The following is a 22,570-nucleotide window of genomic DNA, read 5'->3' as shown; positions in this document are numbered from 1 at the left end:
TACTTCGTTTTTTGGTCTAATCTTGAGGGATGGATAGATGGATCATGTCATTCATAGTCAGGGGCTTCTTCGGCCATAGGTAAATAGGGACGGCGAATTGATACCAGATACCCTTGGACAAGATCTGCGCGCCCATCGTCTACAGCTGTTTGACTTTCACCGTGTCTTTCTGTCAAGCGTACCCATGAGGGGTGGGCTTCCTACTCCTTCCAACCTCTCAAATCCTGCTCTTCTTCTATATGTCATCGCGAACCTAGACTGCTAGACGAGAGGCGGTAGCCGTACGTCGCTAGCGCTTATCCTTTGCCTGGTACTGCGGCACAAGCCTTGCTCTTGGGCCCGTCCGATAAGAGAGGCAGGGAGTTTACTACGCAGTCGTACATTGCATTTGAATGGCGATTGATTGCCCTCCTTCCGAGCACCAATACCCTTTCGTTTCCTCTATCCATTGAAACCACACGAGCCGTTGGGCCTCAGAGAAATATAGTGTGTGTTGCCCTTCGACGCGTTTGATGATATTGGGTTTATGTGTTTGTGGCTTCATATGGCTGTATGACCGAGTGGCTATGTCTGGGGATAACTGGCTGTGACACTATGACTACTCAAGACTAGAGAGTACAGACGAGTTGACAAGGCAGAGGAGGTAGAGTATGTCAGTATGTTTGTTATTGACGGTAAAGGGGGTTATATACATGTTTTATGTACATGACATCAGATATCCAGCAGATTATACAGTCTTCATCAAGTATCTCCCTCGTCACTGTATTCCTTTTGGGTAAAGTCAACGTATGACCACCAACTCGAGCAATTGAGCCACATGGGAAGCCATGTCCGTAGACCGACCGAAATCCCCGAGGAGAGACAGAGACATCAGAAGCAAGCGCAGATGTCCCATTAGAAGAGCTTGGGCAACCCCCGCCCCCCGGTCCTCGCGTACCAGATCCCCACGGCAACGAGCGGGGCCAACACGGACGCGGCGATGGCGAGCTTGGACTGGCCCCCCGTTCTGAGCGCCTTGTCGGAGATGGCGAAGAACTCCTCGGGCTGGTTGCGGCTGGGCCACTCGGTGTCCTCGGGCACGGGCACGCCCAGGTACGGGCAGATCTCGTCCCAGCCGAAGCCGTCCTCGAGGCGGCAGACCTTGAGCTGCGCAGGCGGGACGATCGACTTGACCTTGGCGATGCTGTTTTGAGGTCAGTAAACGACCAACCGAGAGACTATGGACGACTTACTATTCCTTGTAGTGCGCCACAAGGTTCCGATGCGCAACCTCGTCGTTCTTGTCCGACTTGAAGTAGAGCCGGCGGTTGACGCCCGCGAAGACGCCCATGTTGCGGGACAGGGGGCTGAAGTGCTTGAGGATGTTGGTGGGGAACTGGCTGAACTGGAGCGTCAGGGGCCCGATGGTGTTGAGCCACGACTTGGCCCACTTGTCCGGGTCCCGCTCCGTCAGGAGGAACTTGGCGTCCGGGTAGGCCTCGACGACCTCGGTGAGCATGAAGAAGGGCATCTCCACGATGATCTAGAAGTGCGGGATAGTCTGTCAGCGAGCAAGTCTAGAGAGATGACACCCCAGTCAGTTGGGGAGCCATGGTGGCGTACATCGTAATCAGCGAACCACTTATCGAACTCCGCGCGTCCGTCTAGATTTCCGCCATCACCCGTGTCAGCGAAGTCTCTTAAGAATACAGCGCATGAAGTCAAGCCCGTAAAAGTAAGCATGAGTCCGGCCTCACTTACACGGAGCGAAAGTGCCCTCTGCGCTAGCTTGGAGCCCCTCAGTCATGTAGCGGCAATGGTCGGCGCCGTTCGCGAAGACCTCCACCATATGGTAGGGTTTGAAGCCCAGGACCTTAAGGGCCTGGTACAGCCCATGAGTACCGGTTCTATCCTTGGATGCTTAGCAAACATGTTTGCGCCTTGGGGGAGAGATGCTTGGGGTTCCTCTCTCACCTAGGCGCGCTCAGCACGATGAGCTTCTTCGGTTTCGGGGCAGCCGGCGCCGGTAAACTGTCAATGTGGCGAGACATGGTATTGTCGAACATCTCAGTCAAGATGTATGAAGTTGATAACAGCCAAATCGTACACGGCCACAAGAGACTGAGACTAGGTTACAGCACGGGTTATAATGAAGATGGTGTGCAAGAGGGGAATGAGCGCTCAGTCCAGACACATAATAGATGTTTGCTCGCTCCACCTGACGAACGATGGAGGCCATGACGATGCGAAATATGCTTTACTAATACAGCCGACAGGCCACCACCGCCAGCTCCAGTGTTATCCCCCCTGGGTGCCCGGCTAAGCACTGGGACTGGCGACGATACCACCTTGGAGGGTGGTCCTAGTTCTGGTCCTAGAGCCCATCTCGGAACTTTTCACTGGCCCGGTATTGGGATGCGAGCATGCGCGCCCACTACCCTAACTGCTAACGGGGGCTGTTCCTCGAAGAAGTGGGTTTCGTCTCCACCACACGCCATCAGGATCTGGGATCATAGCTTAGATCGCGCACATCGCTCGAATTCCCTGGTGCAGACTGCCCAAACCCGAAGGCCGAACACCTGTAAAGTCCGTGTCCATCATCACATTTCATACCATATCACTTACAACACCATGGCATGCTTCACCGCCAAGAAGGATGCGTCCCCAGACCCAAGTTCGATGTTCCGTTGACTCCACCAATGGCTGGTATGGAAAGGACAGAGGCTCAGACTCTGGGTGATTACCATATCTCCGGTCCAATGCGAGATTACCCTCAAAAGCTCGAAGTCGGGTTTGAGTCGGGTCGTGTTCGCTGCAATCGCCCTAGTCAGTCTTCTGAACCAAATCCATGCTAGCCCGCGCCGACAGCCGTTCCCGGTGGCAAAGCGCATGTCGGCCGGCCGGCCGCGTTGGAGTCGAAGGAAAGACTACCTGCTGTTTTGGGTCCAATGCAACCAAATATTGGAATATGAGGAGGATCTGCTCATCAAGATTCATGCAATAATCGTAGACGGATTTGGCTGCTACCGCACCGCGGGGTTTTGGCCACTTGCACCGTTTGCGCTCATCGGCATAAGAGCTGGGAGACACACGTCGTACACCGGCAGGGTGCTTGAGGTGTTAAAGCGTTCCCAACCCTCACTTCGTCCCACGTACCCTCTTCCTTTCCGCCTTCCTTGTAGCCAAGTGGTCGCGGATATGCCGGTTGCGCTGCAAGCTCTGTCGCTCCCCTTCCTGCTTCAGCTGCTTCTTTGCCCTCTCGGACTCTCTCAATTTGACTGCTGCGTGCGACTCGGCCGCCTGCCTCCTGTCCGCTTCCTTGGCGAGGCGCATGGCTTCGCCCCTCCTGAGTTCGTCTTCACGAGCCTCCCGCTTCTCTCGTAGCTTTTCGGCTTGTTCGCGTTCCAGCCGGAACCGCGCGCACGTGGCCGCGCTATTTGGCAATCCTATCAAAGGAACTTCGATGGGATGCGGCTCATCAGGCAGCCGGAGCTTCGCTGTGCTGTTTGTGTCGCAGTAGCCTTCCCACTTGTCGCGCCCCAGGCGACCTGTGAGCTTCTCTATGACTGGAATGATACGTGCAATCCATATCCCTATGTCCCATTGGGACTCGAGAGATGATGTAGAGGTCTTCATGATGTCCACGCCGTCGATGCGGACATCGGTATGTACCAAACCCCACACCCAGGGCAATCTGTCCGCCACATCCACGAAGCCGGCCACGCGCAAGGACTTCAACAGCGGAAGCTGGCGGGACAGAGCCGCGATGAAGCCACTAGGAAGCTGAGCGGGGCCAAGATCAAGCTTCCGCAGGCCTACACACTGGACGAGGTTCTGCAATAGCCTCTCATTAACATCGAACCCAATGGTCCGCGAAAAACTAAGATGCTGCCACTGGCTGCGTGGGAGGAGGTAAATGGCGATGTATCGGATGATTCTACGCTTGGCAGCGCTGATGTGAGCGAACCACTGATTGAAACTGTCTATGGTGTGGAAGGAGAAAACATTCTTCGTCCAGAGCACGCGGCTCCCTTCCTCGTAGACCTGCCTGTTCGTGAGGAGAAGGGCTAGATGCCTTCGGTTCGCGCAGCGGCAATCACCAAAGGGCAGGAACCTCGGGAAAGGGGCCTTCTCCTCGGTGACGAAAGGGGGAATCTCGGGGCTGGAAGGGGAGAGGCTCGCCGCGCTGCAGGTAGCAATGTGGCGCCGCTGATGCTTGGGCGGCTCGACTAGAATGAGCTCGTAGATGAGATCCCTGATTTCGCGGGGCAGGCGGAGGAGGGGGAACGTCTTGGGACGAACGCGCAGCACGAGGACAGGCATGACGGATGGATGATGGTGTCTTTTCTTTTGTCAGACTTCCTATTTTTCTTCTTCTGTCAGAATGGCAGACGAATTGACATCCTTTTAGGGTAGAGGAAAGCCCCACGTGCCTCCGCGATAAAGTTCAAGAGGATCCAGGTAACTGTCGAACTGTGGGACAGTGCACAGGCTGGGCCATTGACTCATTCGCCGAAAGCTAAGGCACTTACTCACCAACTCAGCTAACGCCTGACCTGGAATAGTTGCCTAAATAAGCAAACACGCAACACAGTGCTGCGATTACTAGAGGGTGGATCATTTGCAGTCAATAACCACCTGCATGGCGAGCCATCTCACATGACATCACATCAATTGATATACGGTACAGCCACATGTGAGATCTCATGCGGATCCACCCTCCTTTCCGAAGGCAAGACGGACGTCGATGCGTGATGCCCACTCAACAAGCCGACAGCCTCGACTTATGGCCGGCCCGTACGAGATCCACCCTTTGCGGCCTGCCTCCCGAGCCTTCTGAGCAGCTGTGACTTCCAATTTGCCGAACCCCCAACACGCTCTGTGTAGAAGGCGAGGTGCCAAGTATTTCAACTGTCTTCTCCCCATCTTAAGGACGAACGTGCCCGAAGCATACGAAGTTCGACCATGATGCCCAACGTGACCAACGGACCAATTGTTACAGCGGCAAAATGCATCCCTCTTCTCAGCTACCGATTCTGGCAGGGTATCAATGACAGTTTCGAACCACTCATCAAAGGTACCAATCACGGTGTAGCCCATATCCACACTCATCAATTGGAGCCGATATCTCAAATATCAAGATTGTGGTCATCCAATTCCTGCTCCTAAGGTCAACCTGCGTTCGATGCTACCTCTAGGTTTTGTTTGTATCGAAAAGTAAAGGACAGCAACCGGGGGAGATGTAACGCAGTCGAGACAAGGAGGTAGCGTAGGAAAGGGGCTGTTTTGATTATCCCTTCTTTGGCTTTAGCTTACTCGTGACTCTGTTGTCGAATATATCCGTATGCCCTCGTGACGTTTGACAAATGAATAGTAGAATTTCTGGGCTGGATATGAAGAGTGTGTGGAGCCCCAAATCAACTCTAGACTGTCTTGGGGCAAGAGAAGAGTTGTACATTTGCCTTTACTGGTAGTCGTAAGCCTTGCATGTAATACAGGGACTCGTTTCCAACATGTCATACACGTACGGCCGTATCTTCTCCCTTCAAGAAACATCCTAGGACGCCAATTACCTCTTTAGGTACTCACAGGATAGCCCGGACTGGCTAAGTTATCAGTGTTCATCCACTTTTGAAATACCAATGTTGATCAACCTCAACCCTGCATTGGATAGTAACCACCCCTTGCTTACACCGGACAGATGATCTAGAAATCAGCTAGCGACGACATCAATTGTAAGGGATCTTTCGAATGGAATTATCACCTCTTCTCCAAAGATACCATGGATGGTCACAGCGAGAGGAGACCACAACAGCAACGCCCATCCCTTAGTGACAACAGCTTCTTTATATTCTGGCATGAACCTGGATTAAATATCATATTTCCCGTTCTTATCTTTCCATTCGATAGGTATTCCTTTTACATAGTGGAAATTTCCCACGATACGACGTATTGTAGCGTCGACGACCCAGTTTAGTGGAGGTAGCGCAGCGGCAACTCCCCACCCTCACGACAGGGGTACCCCGAGCACGCCATCGGAGTTCGAAATCGCACAAACCCGGCTTCTTTGCGGAGTCGGAGCCGGTAGGTATAAAAGAAACAAGGTTGTTGCACTCGGGCACCGGGCCATCAGGTCAGGTTTTGACGCGCTCGCTCATTCTTATATCTGTCAAAAACGCAGCTTTTCGTTATGAAGGCTGTTGTTGCCCCTATACTGCTCGGGCTCGCGGGCCTGGCCTTCGCCCAGAGCCAGAAGACAACTGGGCCTGCGAACGATCCCGCAAAGGCGAAGAGCAAGCCCAACTTCATCTTCATCATCACAGACGACCAGGACCTCCGCCTCGGCTCGCTCGAGTACCAGCCCGCGGTGCAGAAACACATCGCCGACCAGGGCACCACCTTTTCGAAGCACTACTGTACTATTTCGATCTGCTGCCCTTCCCGTGTATCGCTACTGACCGGAAGAGCGGCGCACAATACCAATGTGACCGATGTCGCTATGCCATACGGTAAGCTATTAATCTCACACCAATTTGTCAGTATGTTTCCCCCTGGCTGAAGACTAATGGCATATATATAGGCGGCTATCCTAAGTTCGCCTCGGAGGGATGGAACGACAAATACCTTCCCGTCTGGCTTCAAGAGGCGGGGTATAATACCTACTACACAGGCAAGCTGATGAACGGCTTCTCGACCGCGACGTACAACAACCCCTTTCCCAACGGTTGGACCGGGACTGACTGTAAGTTGCTGCCATTGGAGAACCAAGTCGACGTCAGATGAAGCCGTGTTCGCTAAGACAATCTGACTCCTGCTTTAGTCTTCCTGGACCCCAACACTTACGTGTATTACAATGTCACTATGCAACGCAACAAAGAAGGCCCACGCACGCTCACGGGTCAATACTCGACCGACCTGGCGGCGAGCAAGGCCCTTGATTTCCTGGACGAGGCACTGGCCGATTCCGCCTCCGGGGATGATGCTACGCAAAAACCTTTCTTCATCGGTGTCGCCCCCATCGGGCCCCATTCCGAGACGTGGCAGGGGAGGTTCACCACGCCTGTGCCGGCAGATCGACACAAGGATCTGTTCCCTGAGCTGAAGGTTCCCCGTAATCCAAATTTTAACCCAGAAGTGGTAAGTAAATCTCATTCGGTGCCCCTGGTTGTTTTCCCCGCGTGCTTTAACGTCACCATAATCCGGGAGGGATATCAGAAAAGAGGAAAGAGGCTAACATCAAACGAACAAAAAGCCCAGCGGCGGTGGCTGGATCAAGACCCTAGATCGCCAGAATCAGACCGTAGTCGACTACCACGACGACTACTACCGGCGCCGCATCCAGTCCCTCCAAGCCGTCGACGAGCTCGTCGACGGCATCGTGCGCCGACTGGAAACCACGCCCGACGTGCTCGCCAACACGTACCTGATCTACACCTCAGACAACGGCTTCCACATCGGACAGCACCGTCTCGCGCCCGGCAAGACGTGCTCCATCGAGGAGGACATCAACGTCCCCTTCGTGATCCGCGGGCCCGGCATCCCCGCCGGCGCCAAGTGGGAGCTGCCCACGTCCCACACGGACATCGTGCCGACCCTGTTCGAGCTCGCGGGGATCCCGCTACGGGAGGAATTCGACGGGGTGCCCATGCCCGTGACGGAGGCGCAGCAGCAGGGTAGCGAAGAGGGCTCGGCCAAGAGCGAGCATGTGAACGTCGAGTTTTGGGGGAATGCCATCCTGGAGGGCGATTACCCTGGCACGGGCAGTGGGATGCATGGTATGAGCGGTTTGAATGACACTTACAAGGCTCTCCGGCTCCTCGGCGACGGCTATGACTTGTCGTACACGGTGTGGTGTACCAACGAACACGAACTGTATGATTTGAAGGTACGAGTTATTGACTATCCCCAACTCTTTCCTTTGATCTAACTCTTGGATTCACACAGGCCGACCCCTGGCAAATGACCAACATCTACCCCTCCACCTCCGCCAACAGCAACGACGACTCTACCACCCTCCTCTACGGCTGGCCCAAAGACAAGCTGATCGCGCGCGTGGACGCTCTGCTCCTGACCCTCAAAGCCTGCAAGGGCGCCGTGTGCCGGAAACCGTGGGAGGCGCTGCACCCGGCGGGCGACGTGCACAGCCTGCGCGACGCCATGGCGGCCGAGTTCGACGACTTCTACGTCCGGCAGCAGCCGCGCGTCAGCTTCTCGGCGTGCAAGCTCGGGTACCTGGCCGAGTTCGAGGGGCCGATGCAGCCGAGAATTTTGGGGGACGCGGCGGGGGGTGGTGGCTACAGCATGGAGGCGCGGTGGGAGGATTGGACTTGAAGGACTAAGGAGAAAGGTGAAGTTATATTGAAATACCAATAGAAGACTAGTATATGGGCTCGGTCTAGTTGCGCGCTGATATCTTGAAAGTAAATTCAATGGAACCTATAAATATAATCAAAGACAAGACCCTCTCATGGCCAAAATTTCCCAGACGCAAAGAGATACTAAAAGTAGATCCCACAGTATGGCCTCCCATATATCCCGAAACACCCAAGTCCATGACTCCAAATTTCGTAAATGCCCCTCGATAATGCCGTTGAGATGTTCATACACTTCGACTACCTGGTTATCCTAATTCCGACCATAATCAAAGTCCTGAGCAAACAGGTACTTGCTATCGTCACCGTCGCACCCGTCGATGACGGCGCGGGTGAAGCGGGCCTCGCAGTTGGGTGCACCCTTGGGTCTCTTATCAGAACCGCCCTTGCGGCTCACGGACAGCTCTAGCTCGTTGGCTGATCCTTTGTTGTACCTGGCCTTGCTCTGAGTATGCCTGCAGAAGGCTTTGACGTTATCGACGGCTTGGTCGCGCGACATGACCCAAGTGTCGCCGCTGATGCTGTGGCATTCGTTCTCATTCGGCTTGGACGGCTCGGTGGAGCCTCCGCCGCTGCCGGCATTGCCCTTGAGGTCTCCGACGTAAGCGTCGAGGACCAGATCCCGGATCCTCTCGTGCAGAGGTATCCGCGGATGAAAGACCTTCATTCTCTTACCCACCTCCCTCCAGAAGAAATCGAAGGCGGTTTTCTGGATGAGGCCGCCTCTCAGCTCGAGCGCGTCAAAGACCTGATTCTCGTAATCGGCGTAGGTCTGTCTCTTTCCTAGCATGACCCTGGAGGCGCCCTTCTCCAGATGTTTCATCACTTCTGTATCACCTGGTTCGTCGTACGGGTAGTGATAGAGCCAGAGCTTGTCGTTGTGCTGATCGGGCTCCTTGACGCCGGGCTCGCAGTACCGGTGGCCTTCCATGACGGGGTCGATCGGGACCCACCTGACACCGTCGCTCTCGTGCCTTTTAACGGCTTTTTCGATTTCCTGGTTCAGCTTTACACTCATATTGTTGTAGTCCTTCCTCACTTCCCGGGTTAGCTTGACGTGGTCCATCCCGTCAGGGCTGGGGTTAGCCGTGCGGGCAAACGTGACGGAGTCGCACTCGGTCGTGTTGTCGTTGAAGAACTGCGGGAAGCCGGTGACGTAGAGCCGGAACTTGTTGCCGATGGGGCCCTGGCGGCCCTTGTCGACCACCTTTTTGATGGTGCGGGCGATGTTGTCGGACAGGTCGGGGCTGAGGAGAAGGCGCCAAGTGATTTCCTTCTGCTCTTCGCAGGAGCGCGGCGGGGGCCGCCCCAGATGTGCGTCTCCAATATGCAGTTGAAGATGATGCCGGCAAAGTCAATATCGTTACCTCCTATGCTGAGCGTGGCCATGCTTGGGTTTCCGAACTTAGGACGGTTGCCTAGGAACTCATTCCAGCCTTATAATAACATGCAAAACGTTATACTCGTGGCTTACCGTACTGAAAATTGGGCTCTGCGAACGTATCCTCGTCGTAGAGTTGATAATCTTCGATCTCCATGCTATTGGCGCCCGAACATACAACATTATTGAATTTGTGGTCGCCTTTGGGGAGCCTCCCGTCGCTGTTCATCAAGACAGGATAAGCATGATCGTACCGAAGACAGCGGTAGGAGTTGGGCGTGTAGGTATCGGCACCGACGCCCGAAGAGTATGAATCCCCAAGCGCGGTCCACTCGAATTTGTCCCATCCGAGAAGATGCTTGATGGTCTCGACTTGATTCGTTGAAGAAACAGCAGTTGAGAAAAGGCTGTATACAGTGAGAACATTCACCCAAGAGCAAGATATAATGGCCATGCTTCCGGCGAACGGGATAGGGGCAGCATCGGGGATGGTCTCTTTAAACAGTGTAAGAAAGGGTTTGCAAGAGGAAATTGAAGGATTTGATGTTCATGATATCGATTTAAACCCATTATCAGCTGGGCAGACTTGGCTTCTCGTATGTGATCACGTCCACCATATCACCCGCATGATCCTGTAAGACATATGTTCCATATAGCGGAAATATCACGTGAAATCCACACTAATCGTTCAGGCATTCACTAACTGCACATGAACGCGTGATGACTGGGTTATCTTGACTTATCTGCCCCCAAATGAAAGCGATATATTGTTCCGTACACAGGCACTTGCACCAATCGTATCATAGTTTTGTGTGGCAATACTTGCATTAAGAACACCATCCTGCCCCAAATCCCATAGTCTCCCACCAAGCTCTTCATCTTCAGAATGATATTACCCTGTAAGGCCAACTTTGAAAGTATATTGAGTCTCTATTTCGAACCGATACAGAAAAGGCTCACTTGCGGAGCCGCGCGGTTATTCGAGGCTAAGAAGATCAAGCCTAACTTACCCAAATGACACTATACGGTGACTTTTCCGGTGGTGGCTCAGATATGAGACATGTTGCTCTCGCAGTATTTAATACCTAGTAACATAGAAATGTGGTAGTAGCATGATCAACAGGATATGTCTTGGCAATGGTTCATGTGCGGCGTATGGCTTCAGCCCGGTCTAACATAGCGAAAACCATCCTCAGTATGTTGAATTGTACTTATGAAATCTATTATCGAGAGTTTCGCCGGCGCTTGCATGTAAATGGCCCCCCAAAGCACCCCCATAATATGCCAGTCCGCTTATCTCACCCAATCACATCAGGCCGTAAGTAAGGGTTTAGGCGTATTTCAGGCTAAAAGTTCCACGGGAGCGGCTGACAATCAGCTTTCAACTACGTCGTCCTCATTACCCTGCCTGTGCCCATTAAACATCACCTGATCTCATCGAACCCCAGAGACCGCAGTCGTAGATCCATTTCGTCAACATGCGTTTACCAGTTGCAGCGAGCGCTTCAAGAGCTTTAGCACTGTTCGGTACTCAAAAGCAATTCAGCAGGGTAAAGACACTTACCACAACGACCAGCATCCCCGGCGGAACTCCGTTCAAGTTTTGCCCCGAATCACGCTCTACCGACCTCTTTCGGATATCATCTGTTACGATTGAACAACAACCTATCTACATGTCAGCTGTCTCATCTGTTGAGTTTATTAGGCCAATAGAAGCGATCATATCTAGCTAATGCGCCACGTCACAAACAGTGATGATGTGTTCAAGATACACATCGAAGGGGAGTTCCAGAACACATTCTCACCGAATGCTACCATGGACGTCACGGAAAACTGCGGCTCGTACTGCGAGACGTACGGCACGGACCCCGCCGACAGGCAGGGCGAGACGTACCGGGACGACTTCTGCGGCCTCAATCCGCTCGAGCAGCCTCTCGGCGGGAGGACGGACAACACGGCCTGTCCGTCCGAGAAAGGCTACGCAATGATCAGCCCAGTGGGCTTGGCTATGTCCATGTTCCTCTGGTGGCCGGTAAGCATCCATGCGTCTTGGCAATAAGATAGATTCTTGCGGTTGGGAAGCTGACAGCAGTTTAGGCCGTCTACAATTTCACTTTCGATGCAAAGACAGAGGACGGCAGGAGGATATACTGCCTTACGGCTGAGGTCTGTATGAGGTGGGAGGACGAGGAGAAGAACGAGAGATATAGTACGGGCCCTTGGAGTAACTGCACATGGCCGAGCGAGAACTGAGTAGTGGCCATCTGTCTTGTTTAGCCAGGAACCTAGTTGGGTTTTTGCTGAGAGTCCTGTATTCAATTATGACGGAGTAACAGAGAATTAAACCAGTATTCCAAAAGACCAAGGCCTGCTAAGGCCTTTCTGATCTGCTATGCATTGTGATCGTTCTGGGCTTCTAGACAAAGAGGAAGGACGTGGGACTTTCAAGATTTCCTGTTACGGATTTCAGATGGTACATTTCTGCGGCTTGATCGTCTAATGGTGGTTCGTGACGGCACGGGATCTATTCACTGGACAGAAAGCCACGCCATCTGTATTCAATGAAGTCGGAACATCATCAATCTATATAATGTCCATGTGACCCCGGGTTTTCTTTTCATCAATCTCTCTCCCTCCACGAACATTTCTGTTTGTATCTCCCAAATCAAAGCCACACAGTTCCTCATTCCCATCCATCAATTGCACCTTTCGGTAACCATCCAGCAGACTCTTCTCGGCCCGAGACTACACGTTGCCAACAATGCCTCGCAGCAGCTTCTTCCCCTTGCTCCTTCTCTTCATCTTCTCCGCTTTGGTCTCTGGTAGTTACCTGAACTACTGCAACAATTTCGAGCTAGTTCTTTCCAAGCTGTCGAACAAAAGACTTTTCCTCAAGGCCGATTGCCTGGGTGTATATGGAAACACCACGCAGACCCAATGTTCGTACCTGGACCTGAGCCAGTAAGTTATCACTTTATGTGCCCATACGCCAACACAACCAAACCATTCCTGCTCTTCCCCAGTCACTCCTCCTCTTCGATTCGTTGCTCGACATGCCGCAGATGCTTTGACCAAGGCGGGCTGGCAATCATCAAACAGGTGCTTCGCCTTGCGCCGCGACGCGCAAGGTGTCGAGAACTACCACCCCCAGCGCCTGGGCGGCGGCGTCGACTTCTACCGTCTCCAATGGGGCAAGTTCGACTACGCCGACAGCAACTATCAGAAGGCCGGTAAACCGACCGGGATGTCGTGCAACATGTTGGGACGCGAGCCGGGCGGCACTTACTCTGCTGATTTCCGTAAGTTATTCTCTACCTAATCCCACTGCATGTCCCCCGGGACATTCTCGAGCCGCACTTGAAAAACAGAAAGGAAAGAGTTACATGAGGGATGACTAATCAATAAACCCTCCCGTGTACGTATAGGGGAGATCATTGGCGCTGACATCGGGTATTTGACCTGCTACAACCGCTCCGGCTTCTTGTGCCCAGACTCCTACGACGACTCGCCGTACTGAGTCAGCGGCGGAGCAACGAAGAAGAGTACCAGACCGATCGTTGTGGGTGGAGGATGGGTGGCTGGCATTTTTGATCTTCTGCTTGATGAGCATAGGTCGTCACTTGGGCTTAAATAGTTTCTTCTAGACCGGAACACGTGTTACAAATACTATTGCCGCTGCTGCCGGCTGCTTAATTACACAACATGGTGACGCGATCCCAATGAAACCAGAAACATATTAACGAGTCACATGTGAGACTGTCCTGGGAACCTAGTAGCATCTCTGAAGAATGGTGCCCGTATCTTTGCTTTTGCCCCAAACTGCTAACTATTTGGCTGCAGTATGAAAAGTTGAACACAGTGTGGCGGATTTTACAGAAGTGCTATTCAATGCCAAATGTCACTGTCAAGCCGGACTACTTCGTCAACCTCTCCCAAGTTTACTTTCCGCCAAACGAACGAACTTCTGCCTCCGTCTTCCCAAACTACGCCCCCATCTCATCCCACAATCAAGCCATGAACGGCATCACTCGCCTTTCCGCCGCCGCCGCTTCGGCCGCCGCCGCGACCTGGTCCGCGCGGGCGGCCTGAAACGCGCCGAGCAGGGCCGGGTACCAGATGTTAACCATCTTGTCGTCGCCGCCGGCGTTGGGGTGGATGCCGTCGCGGTTGTCGGCCGAGCCGCTGTAGCCCGTGTACTGGTCCACAACCCAGACGGGGCTCTCGGTCGTGTTCTGCGCCTGCGCCCAGGGGGTGATGGCCTGGTTCAGGGCCTGGATCTTGGCGTTGAAGTTGCCCATGCCCATGGGGATGATCTGGGCGACCTGTGGTGTTTTAGCTCTTCGTCAGTCCTGGTTATTCACAGTGGGGGTGGGAAAGAAAGACAATGTGGGTAGTAAAAGGAGGGGAAAACGTACGACTATCTTCATCTTCGGGTTGCTGTCCCGCATCACCTGGACCAAGGTCGTGAACGCCGCGATGATCTGGTTTACGGGCTTGTTCTGCTGCACGATGTCGTTGGTGCCCAAGTGCATCGTGATGACGTCGGCCGGGTTTCTCTGCAGCCAGCCCACGAGTTGCTTGTTGTTGGCGATGTTGATGGCCAGGAACCCCGAATGTCCTGTATAACCGTACCGTCTCAGTTAGTCAAGTGCCGATGCGTGTCTGCTGTTATCTGGTGGCACGTACCTTCATTGTCGCGATCGTACTTGGTGTTGCGGCAGTTGTTCTCGTTCTTCCCCGACCCGACGAAGTTGGTGTTTGCGTAGTCGGTTCCCTGCAGCTTGTCCCACAGCTTGGAGCGCCAGCAGGTGATCTCCGTGATGGAGTCGCCGAAGGGCATGTATCGCAGGGCAGTGGTGTTCTGAGCCACCGCGGCGCCAACCAACGCAGCTAGGGATAGAAGCTTGACAGACACCATCATGACAATCTTCTTGTTGTGTGGAGAGGGATTGTGTTCAAGTGAGCAGTCTGCTGCGCCGCAAAGATCTCCGCACCTTTGGAGCTCTTGTCGGTCATGCCGACTTGGCCTTGGTATTATAGGTGTGAATCTGCGATAAGATACGTACATCTCTCGGCACTTGGAGAACATATGCCGGTCGTATAGCAGACCTGGAAGCAGGACGGCCCTCCCCCGAGTACCGGGTAAAGTGGCTATTTAGACGAGCCACTTTCCGGGTATACTGGATTGAAGAAGCCTCAACCCCAGCCTCACTACTCACGGTGTTGTGTTATATTATAGAAATGCAATATCGGAAGGCTAATTGTGCAGCCTACGATTGGTCTAACCTGACGAGGAGGCATCGTGCGCGGGGCTTGGGCTTGGGTTTCCGAAATGCTACCTGTCGAAGATTCACGACGTTTTCCCTCCTTTTCTCCATCCGGAGGGCTCTCTGAACTCCGCAATCCGGTCACCCGTGTGGCGATTTGGCGATGAACAAGCGTGGGAGTAACTTCTGCAGGAGACCGGCAGACTCCATTGGCGCGGTTCACTGCCCTTATTACGATCCAAAGAGTCGATTATCTCGGAGCTTCCAAGATTATGGCATGTGCAACGAGCGGCTATCTACTGACACCGATGTGTGATGTGGCTAGGGACCGAGAAACGGCGTCCAATGATTGCTCTTTCCATTTCGTTGGCGATCTTCAAAAGAGGTTCCCCGGGGTTCGGGGTATTACCGGCATAGCTCCATGTACATGTAACCAAGTCCTGGATGTGTGCCTTCAGTCCAACGCATCCCGTACCCCTTTTCTAACCGGACCTCCTCAACAGAGCTCCCCTTGCCCGACCTCAATAGTACTTAGCCACCGGCCCCTCCGCCACCCCGACATCCGCCAGCTCCCCAAACGAAAGCTGCGCGCTCCTCCCCTCCTGGTCCACATTCACCAGCCTCCCGTCCTCGAGGTAGACCTCGATCCACGTGAGCGTGACGGTTGTCGCCGCGAGGTCCACGTACGGCTCGCACTCGACGTGCAGCGCCCTGAAGCCCGCGTCGGCCGAGACGGCTAGCAGCGACGCCACGTCGCGGAAGTAGTACTCGATCTCCAGGTCGTGGGTGCTGACGGGGTACGGGAGCTTCATGCTGTCGGCCAGGGCGCGGGTGGAGGTGGTGTTGAAGGCCTGGGGGTTTGACGATGATGATGGTGGCTTAGCACTGCGGTGTCTTTCCTCGCTGAAAGTAAGTTCAGGTGTTGCACACCATTTGGTACTTCAGTATCCCGTATTTCTCGTGGATCTTGGCGCACTCGACTCCGTGGCGGTGGGAGAGGTAGTCATGGAACTCTTCTTCGGAAATGCCCTGCCTGCGTCGGTAGGACCCCGCAAGGCGGAGGACGCGTTCTGGCTTGGCCATTATGAAGAATACTGGCTGTGAACACAGGGCAGGTTTCAGGATTGAAAGCAGTTGGATTTGTTACAGCTGGGATGTCGAGAGCTATCAACGCCAGAAGGAGGGTGCTTTGGGTAGGATGATAAGGGGAATAAAAGGGACAGGAGAAAAGAATGAGAACGGTGATATATATTTCAAGAACCTCCAGGCAACAACTCAGAAGAGTGGTTGCGGTCGGTAATAGCGGGTAGCTGAGGCAAGGGATGGCAGCTTGAGTTGTGATAGGTACAGGCCCCCTTATGGTTGGGACATAACGGCACCACCAACATACATATGCAACCAACTCGTTGCCATCTTCAATTTGCCAATCACAAGTATGCCTACCTTCGGCCATCCGTCTCTTCTGGTCGAAAAGGGGGTTGGTCGGCCATTTTCTGGTGGTTAAAGGTAAGCTGGATCTGAATGTACGGGGAATTTGGATCGTGCGATAGAAGCGAAACAGGCTCATGTTAAAGTTTTGCTTCAGCCCGACTAACAGGTGGGATACATGTCAATGAGGCCGTGGGGGGTCAATCCGGGGATGGGACGACTTCTCATACCGCCGACGAGCTGCCGACAAGTTCGTCACAATTCGATAGAAACATACGATTATGATGTAATGCCATTATCCATTGCGTAAAGAAGGGGTTTCACAGGTACATGATGAATTGAACACAAGAGGGAAGAAGACATTGGTGTTTTAAGTGCGGAAAAAACCAGATGTATTGTACAACCTCCACGAGGGAAGTGTTGGGGGTCTTTATCTGTCTCTAGATGGTCCTGTTTGAGTCTAAACTCTATGCCTGGTGACACTCCAGCATCTATACAGACTCCTCTTTGGACGTCGGCTGGAATCCTCGGAATGTTGTCCAAGAATCTTTGAGTACCCCTCAAGGCAAAATTCCAGTCCGGTACCGCCCAGTCTAAATGCGATGAAAACACAAACGAGAAAAAGCAGCTGGCTGTGCGGATCTATGCTGCAATTGCCGAGCGGTCCCTTGGATCGCCCTTTCCGGCCCATGCGCCGGAGTCCACCTTTCCTTGTCATTAAGTCCTCCACCAGGATCGTGAATCACCGTCTGCACCCATCTCCGGAATTGGTCGCTTATTTGGCGATCTCAACACCGCCAGTGGCACCAAGAGCCTTCTTCAGGTCACCGTAGATGGCGAACTGGCCGGCAGTCAGAGTACCGACCATGACAAGACGGGCACCGATACCGGAGAAAGAGCCCTTGAGACCGAGCTCCTGGGCGATCTTGATCAGGCGGCTGGTGGTGCTCTCACCGGGCAGGCCCTTGGTCTTGTTGATCTTGGAAAGCATGGTATCGGCGGGCTGAGAGATAAGGGCAGCGGCGAAACCGGCCATCAGACCGGAGCCCAGGTTGGCAACGGTCTGCATGCTGTCGGAGAGGGTGTTCTTGGGCCAGATGCTGAAGACGAACTCAGAGACCTTCTCGAAGACGACGAACTTGGACATGGTGTAAGGGATCCTGGGGCATCGCATTAGTAATAGGTTCTCAACCGAAAATTTCAAGATTGGCGAGTACTCACTGCTTGAACAGAATGGGGCCGAAACCGGCGTAGAAAGCACCGACACCCTCGTTCTTCAGCATCTTGGAGAAACCACCAATGAGGCCGTTGGCGTAGGTGGGGTCGGACACGAGACGAATACGGGTAGCCTCAAGAGGGCAGAGGGCGATATCAGCGAAGAACTCGGCGCAACCAGCGGAGGCGAGGTAGACGAGAGTGCGGTTCTTGGAAGCAGACTCGTAGCCGATGGCGTTGATGGACTGCTGCTTGAAGAACTCGTAACCTCCGAACTTGAAGGCACCCTGGAGGAAGTAACCGGCAAAGGTGGGACCGGCACCAGTCAGGAGAGCACCGGCACCCTCCTTGGAGATGACCTGGCGGAAACCACCGATCATACCGCGGTTGTAGGTCTGGGGGTCGAGCTGGATACGGGTCTTGACGCTGTCAGGGAGAGGAGAGTCAGCCATTGTCAAAATTCGTGTTGCGCGCAATTGGATATATGGCCCAATTGGTTCAATGGCGGGCGGGTTTGCAAAAACCGCGACCGTGAGTACTACTTGGCCAGAATCTGCGCCAAAAACAAAGAACGAGGTGAGACATACACATCAACGGGGGTAAGACCACCGTGGGTGACGGAACAGCAGACAGCGCCGGCCAGGGCGAATCTGGAGTAGAGCTGGAGGCCGGTCAACTCGCCGGGAGCGTTGGCCTTGGCCTTCTCGACGACGGCATCGAGCTTGGTCGAGCCGGTGGAAGGGGGAGCGGTCGAGGCCATTGTGATGTGATGCGGACAGGCAAAAGAATAAAAATTAAGGGATTGAGTGGAGAGAGAGAGAGACTCAACGACGACGGAAGGAGGTCGTTCAAGAGGATGCGCAAAAGGGCAAGCGACTGGAGGTGAGGCTTTTAGGGAGGATGATGGAAGAAATTGAAGATCAGACTGGCAGCAGGTGTGTGGCCCTTTCAGATAAATTATCTGTCGGCTGGAGCAAGGCACAAGGTACTGGGTACTGGGTACCGTACCGACACAATTTTTCCCTCGGGCTAATACGGAAAACTCTCCTGCTAGCAGTCCAAGCGGCTGGGGGCGCTCCACTTGCCCTGCCCATCCACCAACCATCGGCCGCCAATTCCGGCCAACCGAATCAAGATTCTGAAAGTCAATTGCATTTTCAAGCCCAGCGCTCCATCGCTCCATTGCTCCATTGGCTTCAGGACACCTGTGATCAACTCTTTAGGTAAGAAGATGCTGCATTGCATCTGCAGAGCAGAGCAACAGAACACGAAGTATCTTGCCCATTAAGCATTGCCGCTGACATGCCTCGTAACAGCGTAATGCCAACAAGCAAAAACTCTCATAACGCCTCAGGTTCTCCCTCTCCCTGGGCGGGCGTCTTAACTCCGAGACAGCCCGACCAGTTGAAAGATCCACCAATTACCTCACTACGTAGCAGCTAACCTGCCCTTAGCGCGAGTCAGCGTCGAGGAATCCACCACGTTGCCGTAGTTGTGTCAACCGTGATTGGCAAGGGAAAGTGAAGTCTTCAAGCGACTGATAAGATTGAGTTTGCATGTTTGAGATAAGGAGGTTCGCGGTTTCCCATTACCTGGCAGTCTATTAATGTATGCGGTTCCTGCTATGCCATTGCGCATCTCTAGAATTCCCCCCAATCCAATTCTGCACCTGTGTGATGTGAATTGTCCAATTGAGTGTTCATCGAGGGGTCGACTCGACGTCACTTTGCTCGAATGACGGAAGTTACCGCGCAGAACACTCTCACATGCCAAAAGTACTGGCCATCATTATTTTACGTCTCAACCAGCGCCGGGCATTGCATATGTACATCTATATAACCTGAAAAAAAAGCAGCATCGAAATTTGATATGGTATAGTTCCTCTGGTCTCAACTTCAAATCTCTCGGTTCTGGCCACAAACAGTGAGGCAAGAGCAGACTTGCTTTATGCCCCTCACAGTCGGTTCAAATGTGGGGTCTTTGCGCCAGCATTGAACACCAGCACGGCTTCAATACAATTGCCTGATACGGCGAGGATATGTTCATCCATTTTGGCTTTGATATCTAACATAGGATTTCTCATCCAATCCCATTGGATTTTCTGGCATGGCTTGTCAATTGACGAGGACCAAGGCTATGCATCGACCATAACAGCTTCCAAGAAGTCTTCTAAGGGGACTCCCTCCGCGAACCCGTCTCGTCGTAGACTTCAGGCGAGAAGGTCACTTCACTGTACGTGTGGATCAACTCCCTCCAGTAGCAAGCTGTGGAGGCCTCGGTGAGGTATCGATGGCGGAACGTCTCGACAGCGTTCGAGGCCATCGCCCTGGCGACTTCGGTATTTCGAAGGAAACCCGGCGTGCCCTTCTCCAAGTCCGGCCCGGATTTATCGACCAACATGACATTCTGAAAATCTGGCAGCGAGCTTCGAGACCCGGTCATGGGCTTCGAGTACATCAAACCGTGGTAGAGGTGGATCCACTGGGGTCTCTTCACCACGTTGACGGATGCGCAGAGCAGTGAGTCGAGTCTGTTGAATGTGGACTGCGAATCAGGGTGAAGAAAGATCTTGTGGCGGCAGACGTCAGGCGCAGTCATGTCGGGTCGAGGGGGACTGCTGGTCAAGAGGAACGCACCCCAATCATCTGAGTCACCCGCATCCTTCGTCTCGTCTCGCTTGCCATTCCTCCCCGATGAGCCCTGCGATCCCTGGCTATCGATCTCGGAAGCTATCTGGGCCAGCGACTTGAAGGTGTATTTCGCCTGACTACCGTCCCGCTTCATTTGTCGCCCCGAGGAGCTAGTGTTCGAAGCCTCCAAGGATCCGATAAATGGCGTCAGCCAGACCTTATCGTCTTGCTCCCTCCTATCCAGAACCCACACTGGTTTGGTAACATCTGCTACCTGGCCGCGGACGTCAAATACAAATTCGATATTCGGGATGTCTTGTTTGGGGGCGTCAATGATGGATTGCTGTATGGATTGAAGTGTGGCCACGGCAGCCACACGGGACTTCTCCGCTAACAGATTTGACTTTGTAACACGCAGCTTCAGGTCGATTGAACTTGTCAGTACTTGTATTCCTTTGACCCAGGAGCAGATGGGTTGACCTACCCGTCCATCAAGTACGGCGACTCTTACACGACCATCTTGGATTTCGATGTCCTCGAGATCGTCCAAGTTGGTATGGTATTTCTCATACTGCTGCTTTGAACGGAGCAGCTCGTCGAATAGTCCGGGAAACGCCTTCCTGCACTGATGCCGAGAGAGTGTGCGATCATGTGCGTCTCTGGAATACCTCCATCGCCAGGTCAGGCCGGTCCGGTCGAGGCATCGTGACACTTGGATCCAAAATCGTCTCCACAGAGAATGAAAGAGCCGCTTGTTGAAGTGATTCGAGGCCGCGCCGTCGGGTGCTATAACTTGTTTCAACCTCGGAGAAAATACCGGTTTGACTGTGTCGTCGTCGTCGTCTTCATCGACATCCTCACTGCTCTGGTGGCGAGATATGGCTGGTAAACGGCGTGGGTAAAGTGCGTGGAAGCAGTCTGCGTGTTCTCGCCCAGCGCAAGGCTCCAATAAGCCCCATGTGACAGAGGGGAAGGGACTCGCGTCCCAGCTCAGGGAGAGCAACAAGGCACAGGCGACGAGTGCGAAGAAGATGTAAACCCGAGAGGAGCTTCTGCGCGGGACACCGAGACCACAGAAGCGTCCTAACCGAGGGAGTCCAGCAATCAATACCATTTGGTCGTTGTGCACATCTCTGTTCCGTGCCACCGGATACAGGACATCGCGTTTTCAGCCAGGCTATTCAAAACTGAACCATCCTGTAGACCCGGGCTCTTGCGCAGAACGGACCTCAGGACTGTTAAATGTCTGCCTGGTCCTCCAGCTGCGGCGCAGTACCCTTGGCATTACGGCTCTGGTGGGTGACATGACGGAGGAATTTGATTACAGACGCACAACTCCATGCCTCATTTGGGGGATTTATCCATTTTTGGACCTTCTTGGCACAGAAAGCCACCAACGAGGATTCTTCAAATGAGCAATGCTGTTGGTGCTGACATCGCCGAGCCTCGAAAAAGGAGCGATGAACAAAGACGGGCAGGCGCCAGGTGCTATTTGCGTATATTATGGGGCGGTACCCCCCAGTAATCGTAGCATCCGGTAAGCGCTAATGCTGTCAGAAATGGTGGAGGACGATGTTTCTTTCGGCGTGTTTACTTTTGTTTCATAATGAATATAGGCTTTCTGACGGGCGTAGTTCTGGCATTATTTTCCATGGGTGTATGTATGGTTCAGTACCTATGCAGTATGCCGTGGTAGCCTCTTTCGGGGACATTTGCCATGGGCGTTTGGGTATGTATAGACACCATATCCCCCAGCCCATGATAACAACTCAGCATAGCATCGGAATGCTCAGCCTTGGGTAGCCTGCTCATGATCGGCACTGGCATCGGCACCCTGCAGGATGCTAGGTAATAGCTGGGTGTGGCTTTTGATCATCGATGTTTGTACTATTCCACGGAACGTACGGCACACATGTCAGACACTTCCTATCAACCCGCGACATTCAGCCCTTTGTCGCATTTCAATCTATCTGTAATGGCTCGCAAGAAGAAGCAAGCAAGTTGGGAGCAAGCTGGTGAGCTCCTCAAAAAAGCAAATGAACGCACTGCTCCACTGCATACTGTGTTCGGCCTGGGTAGATAAAGGCAGCGTCAGCTTACCACCTAGCCACCGAATGGTATGCTGCAACGTGCAAGTATAACGAAAGTTGGGGGCTGTCGCGGGTGGCGGCAGGATCTGGGTGTTGCATCCTGGAGCCTGCTGCAATCCAGCCAGCCAACAGTGGTGTTATCTTACTTCAAACATACATGCATTTAGAGAAGTAACAGGTTGAATGAATCCAATCAGTTGGTCGAATC

The 22,570-nt window shown here is 53.4% G+C and overlaps 10 protein-coding genes across 10 annotated transcripts; 3 read left to right on the top strand and 7 right to left on the bottom strand.

The window, feature by feature from the left end:
- Window positions 1-894: 894 nt before the first annotated feature.
- On the bottom strand, window positions 895-2,030 carry PG997_001548 (uncharacterized protein; the record flags this gene model as incomplete). Its single annotated transcript, XM_066805863.1, has 5 exons — window positions 895-1,183; window positions 1,233-1,522; window positions 1,603-1,676; window positions 1,741-1,886; window positions 1,954-2,030. The coding sequence occupies 5 exons, from the start codon at window positions 2,028-2,030 to the stop codon at window positions 895-897; spliced, it is 876 nt and encodes a 291-aa protein (XP_066675636.1).
- A 1,087-nt stretch (window positions 2,031-3,117) lies between these two features.
- PG997_001547 (uncharacterized protein) lies at window positions 3,118-4,302 on the bottom strand (the record flags this gene model as incomplete). Its single annotated transcript, XM_066805862.1, has 1 exon — window positions 3,118-4,302. One exon carries the CDS (start codon window positions 4,300-4,302, stop codon window positions 3,118-3,120), a length of 1,185 nt encoding a protein of 394 aa, XP_066675635.1.
- A 1,867-nt stretch (window positions 4,303-6,169) lies between these two features.
- PG997_001546 (uncharacterized protein) lies at window positions 6,170-8,310 on the top strand (the record flags this gene model as incomplete). The annotated part of the gene is made up of 5 exons (XM_066805861.1): window positions 6,170-6,488; window positions 6,560-6,721; window positions 6,800-7,116; window positions 7,232-7,864; window positions 7,924-8,310. 5 exons carry the CDS (start codon window positions 6,170-6,172, stop codon window positions 8,308-8,310), a joined length of 1,818 nt encoding a protein of 605 aa, XP_066675634.1.
- A 294-nt stretch (window positions 8,311-8,604) lies between these two features.
- Window positions 8,605-10,186, bottom strand: PG997_001545 (esterase; the record flags this gene model as incomplete). The annotated part of the gene is made up of 3 exons (XM_066805860.1): window positions 8,605-9,671; window positions 9,719-9,769; window positions 9,826-10,186. 3 exons carry the CDS (start codon window positions 10,184-10,186, stop codon window positions 8,605-8,607), a joined length of 1,479 nt encoding a protein of 492 aa, XP_066675633.1.
- A 1,024-nt stretch (window positions 10,187-11,210) lies between these two features.
- PG997_001544 (uncharacterized protein) lies at window positions 11,211-11,985 on the top strand (the record flags this gene model as incomplete). The annotated part of the gene is made up of 3 exons (XM_066805859.1): window positions 11,211-11,414; window positions 11,462-11,764; window positions 11,830-11,985. The coding sequence occupies 3 exons, from the start codon at window positions 11,211-11,213 to the stop codon at window positions 11,983-11,985; spliced, it is 663 nt and encodes a 220-aa protein (XP_066675632.1).
- A 508-nt stretch (window positions 11,986-12,493) lies between these two features.
- PG997_001543 (uncharacterized protein) lies at window positions 12,494-13,249 on the top strand (the record flags this gene model as incomplete). The annotated part of the gene is made up of 3 exons (XM_066805858.1): window positions 12,494-12,693; window positions 12,832-13,031; window positions 13,158-13,249. 3 exons carry the CDS (start codon window positions 12,494-12,496, stop codon window positions 13,247-13,249), a joined length of 492 nt encoding a protein of 163 aa, XP_066675631.1.
- A 490-nt stretch (window positions 13,250-13,739) lies between these two features.
- On the bottom strand, window positions 13,740-14,650 carry PG997_001542 (uncharacterized protein; the record flags this gene model as incomplete). The annotated part of the gene is made up of 3 exons (XM_066805857.1): window positions 13,740-14,054; window positions 14,148-14,350; window positions 14,419-14,650. The coding sequence occupies 3 exons, from the start codon at window positions 14,648-14,650 to the stop codon at window positions 13,740-13,742; spliced, it is 750 nt and encodes a 249-aa protein (XP_066675630.1).
- An 870-nt stretch (window positions 14,651-15,520) lies between these two features.
- On the bottom strand, window positions 15,521-16,082 carry PG997_001541 (uncharacterized protein; the record flags this gene model as incomplete). Its single annotated transcript, XM_066805856.1, has 2 exons — window positions 15,521-15,850; window positions 15,930-16,082. 2 exons carry the CDS (start codon window positions 16,080-16,082, stop codon window positions 15,521-15,523), a joined length of 483 nt encoding a protein of 160 aa, XP_066675629.1.
- A 1,120-nt stretch (window positions 16,083-17,202) lies between these two features.
- On the bottom strand, window positions 17,203-18,402 carry PG997_001540 (mitochondrial phosphate transport protein MIR1; the record flags this gene model as incomplete). Its single annotated transcript, XM_066805855.1, has 3 exons — window positions 17,203-17,587; window positions 17,649-18,068; window positions 18,230-18,402. The coding sequence occupies 3 exons, from the start codon at window positions 18,400-18,402 to the stop codon at window positions 17,203-17,205; spliced, it is 978 nt and encodes a 325-aa protein (XP_066675628.1).
- Window positions 18,403-19,811: 1,409 nt separating this feature from the next.
- Window positions 19,812-21,386, bottom strand: PG997_001539 (uncharacterized protein; the record flags this gene model as incomplete). The annotated part of the gene is made up of 1 exon (XM_066805854.1): window positions 19,812-21,386. One exon carries the CDS (start codon window positions 21,384-21,386, stop codon window positions 19,812-19,814), a length of 1,575 nt encoding a protein of 524 aa, XP_066675627.1.
- Window positions 21,387-22,570: the final 1,184 nt, after the last annotated feature.

This window comes from Apiospora hydei (genome assembly GCF_038363865.1).
Source record: "Apiospora hydei strain CBS 114990 chromosome Unknown utg000002l_segment0_segment0, whole genome shotgun sequence".
In the NCBI taxonomy this organism is placed as follows: domain Eukaryota; kingdom Fungi; phylum Ascomycota; class Sordariomycetes; order Amphisphaeriales; family Apiosporaceae; genus Apiospora; species Apiospora hydei.
This window is presented reverse-complemented; position numbering and strand designations above follow the sequence as displayed.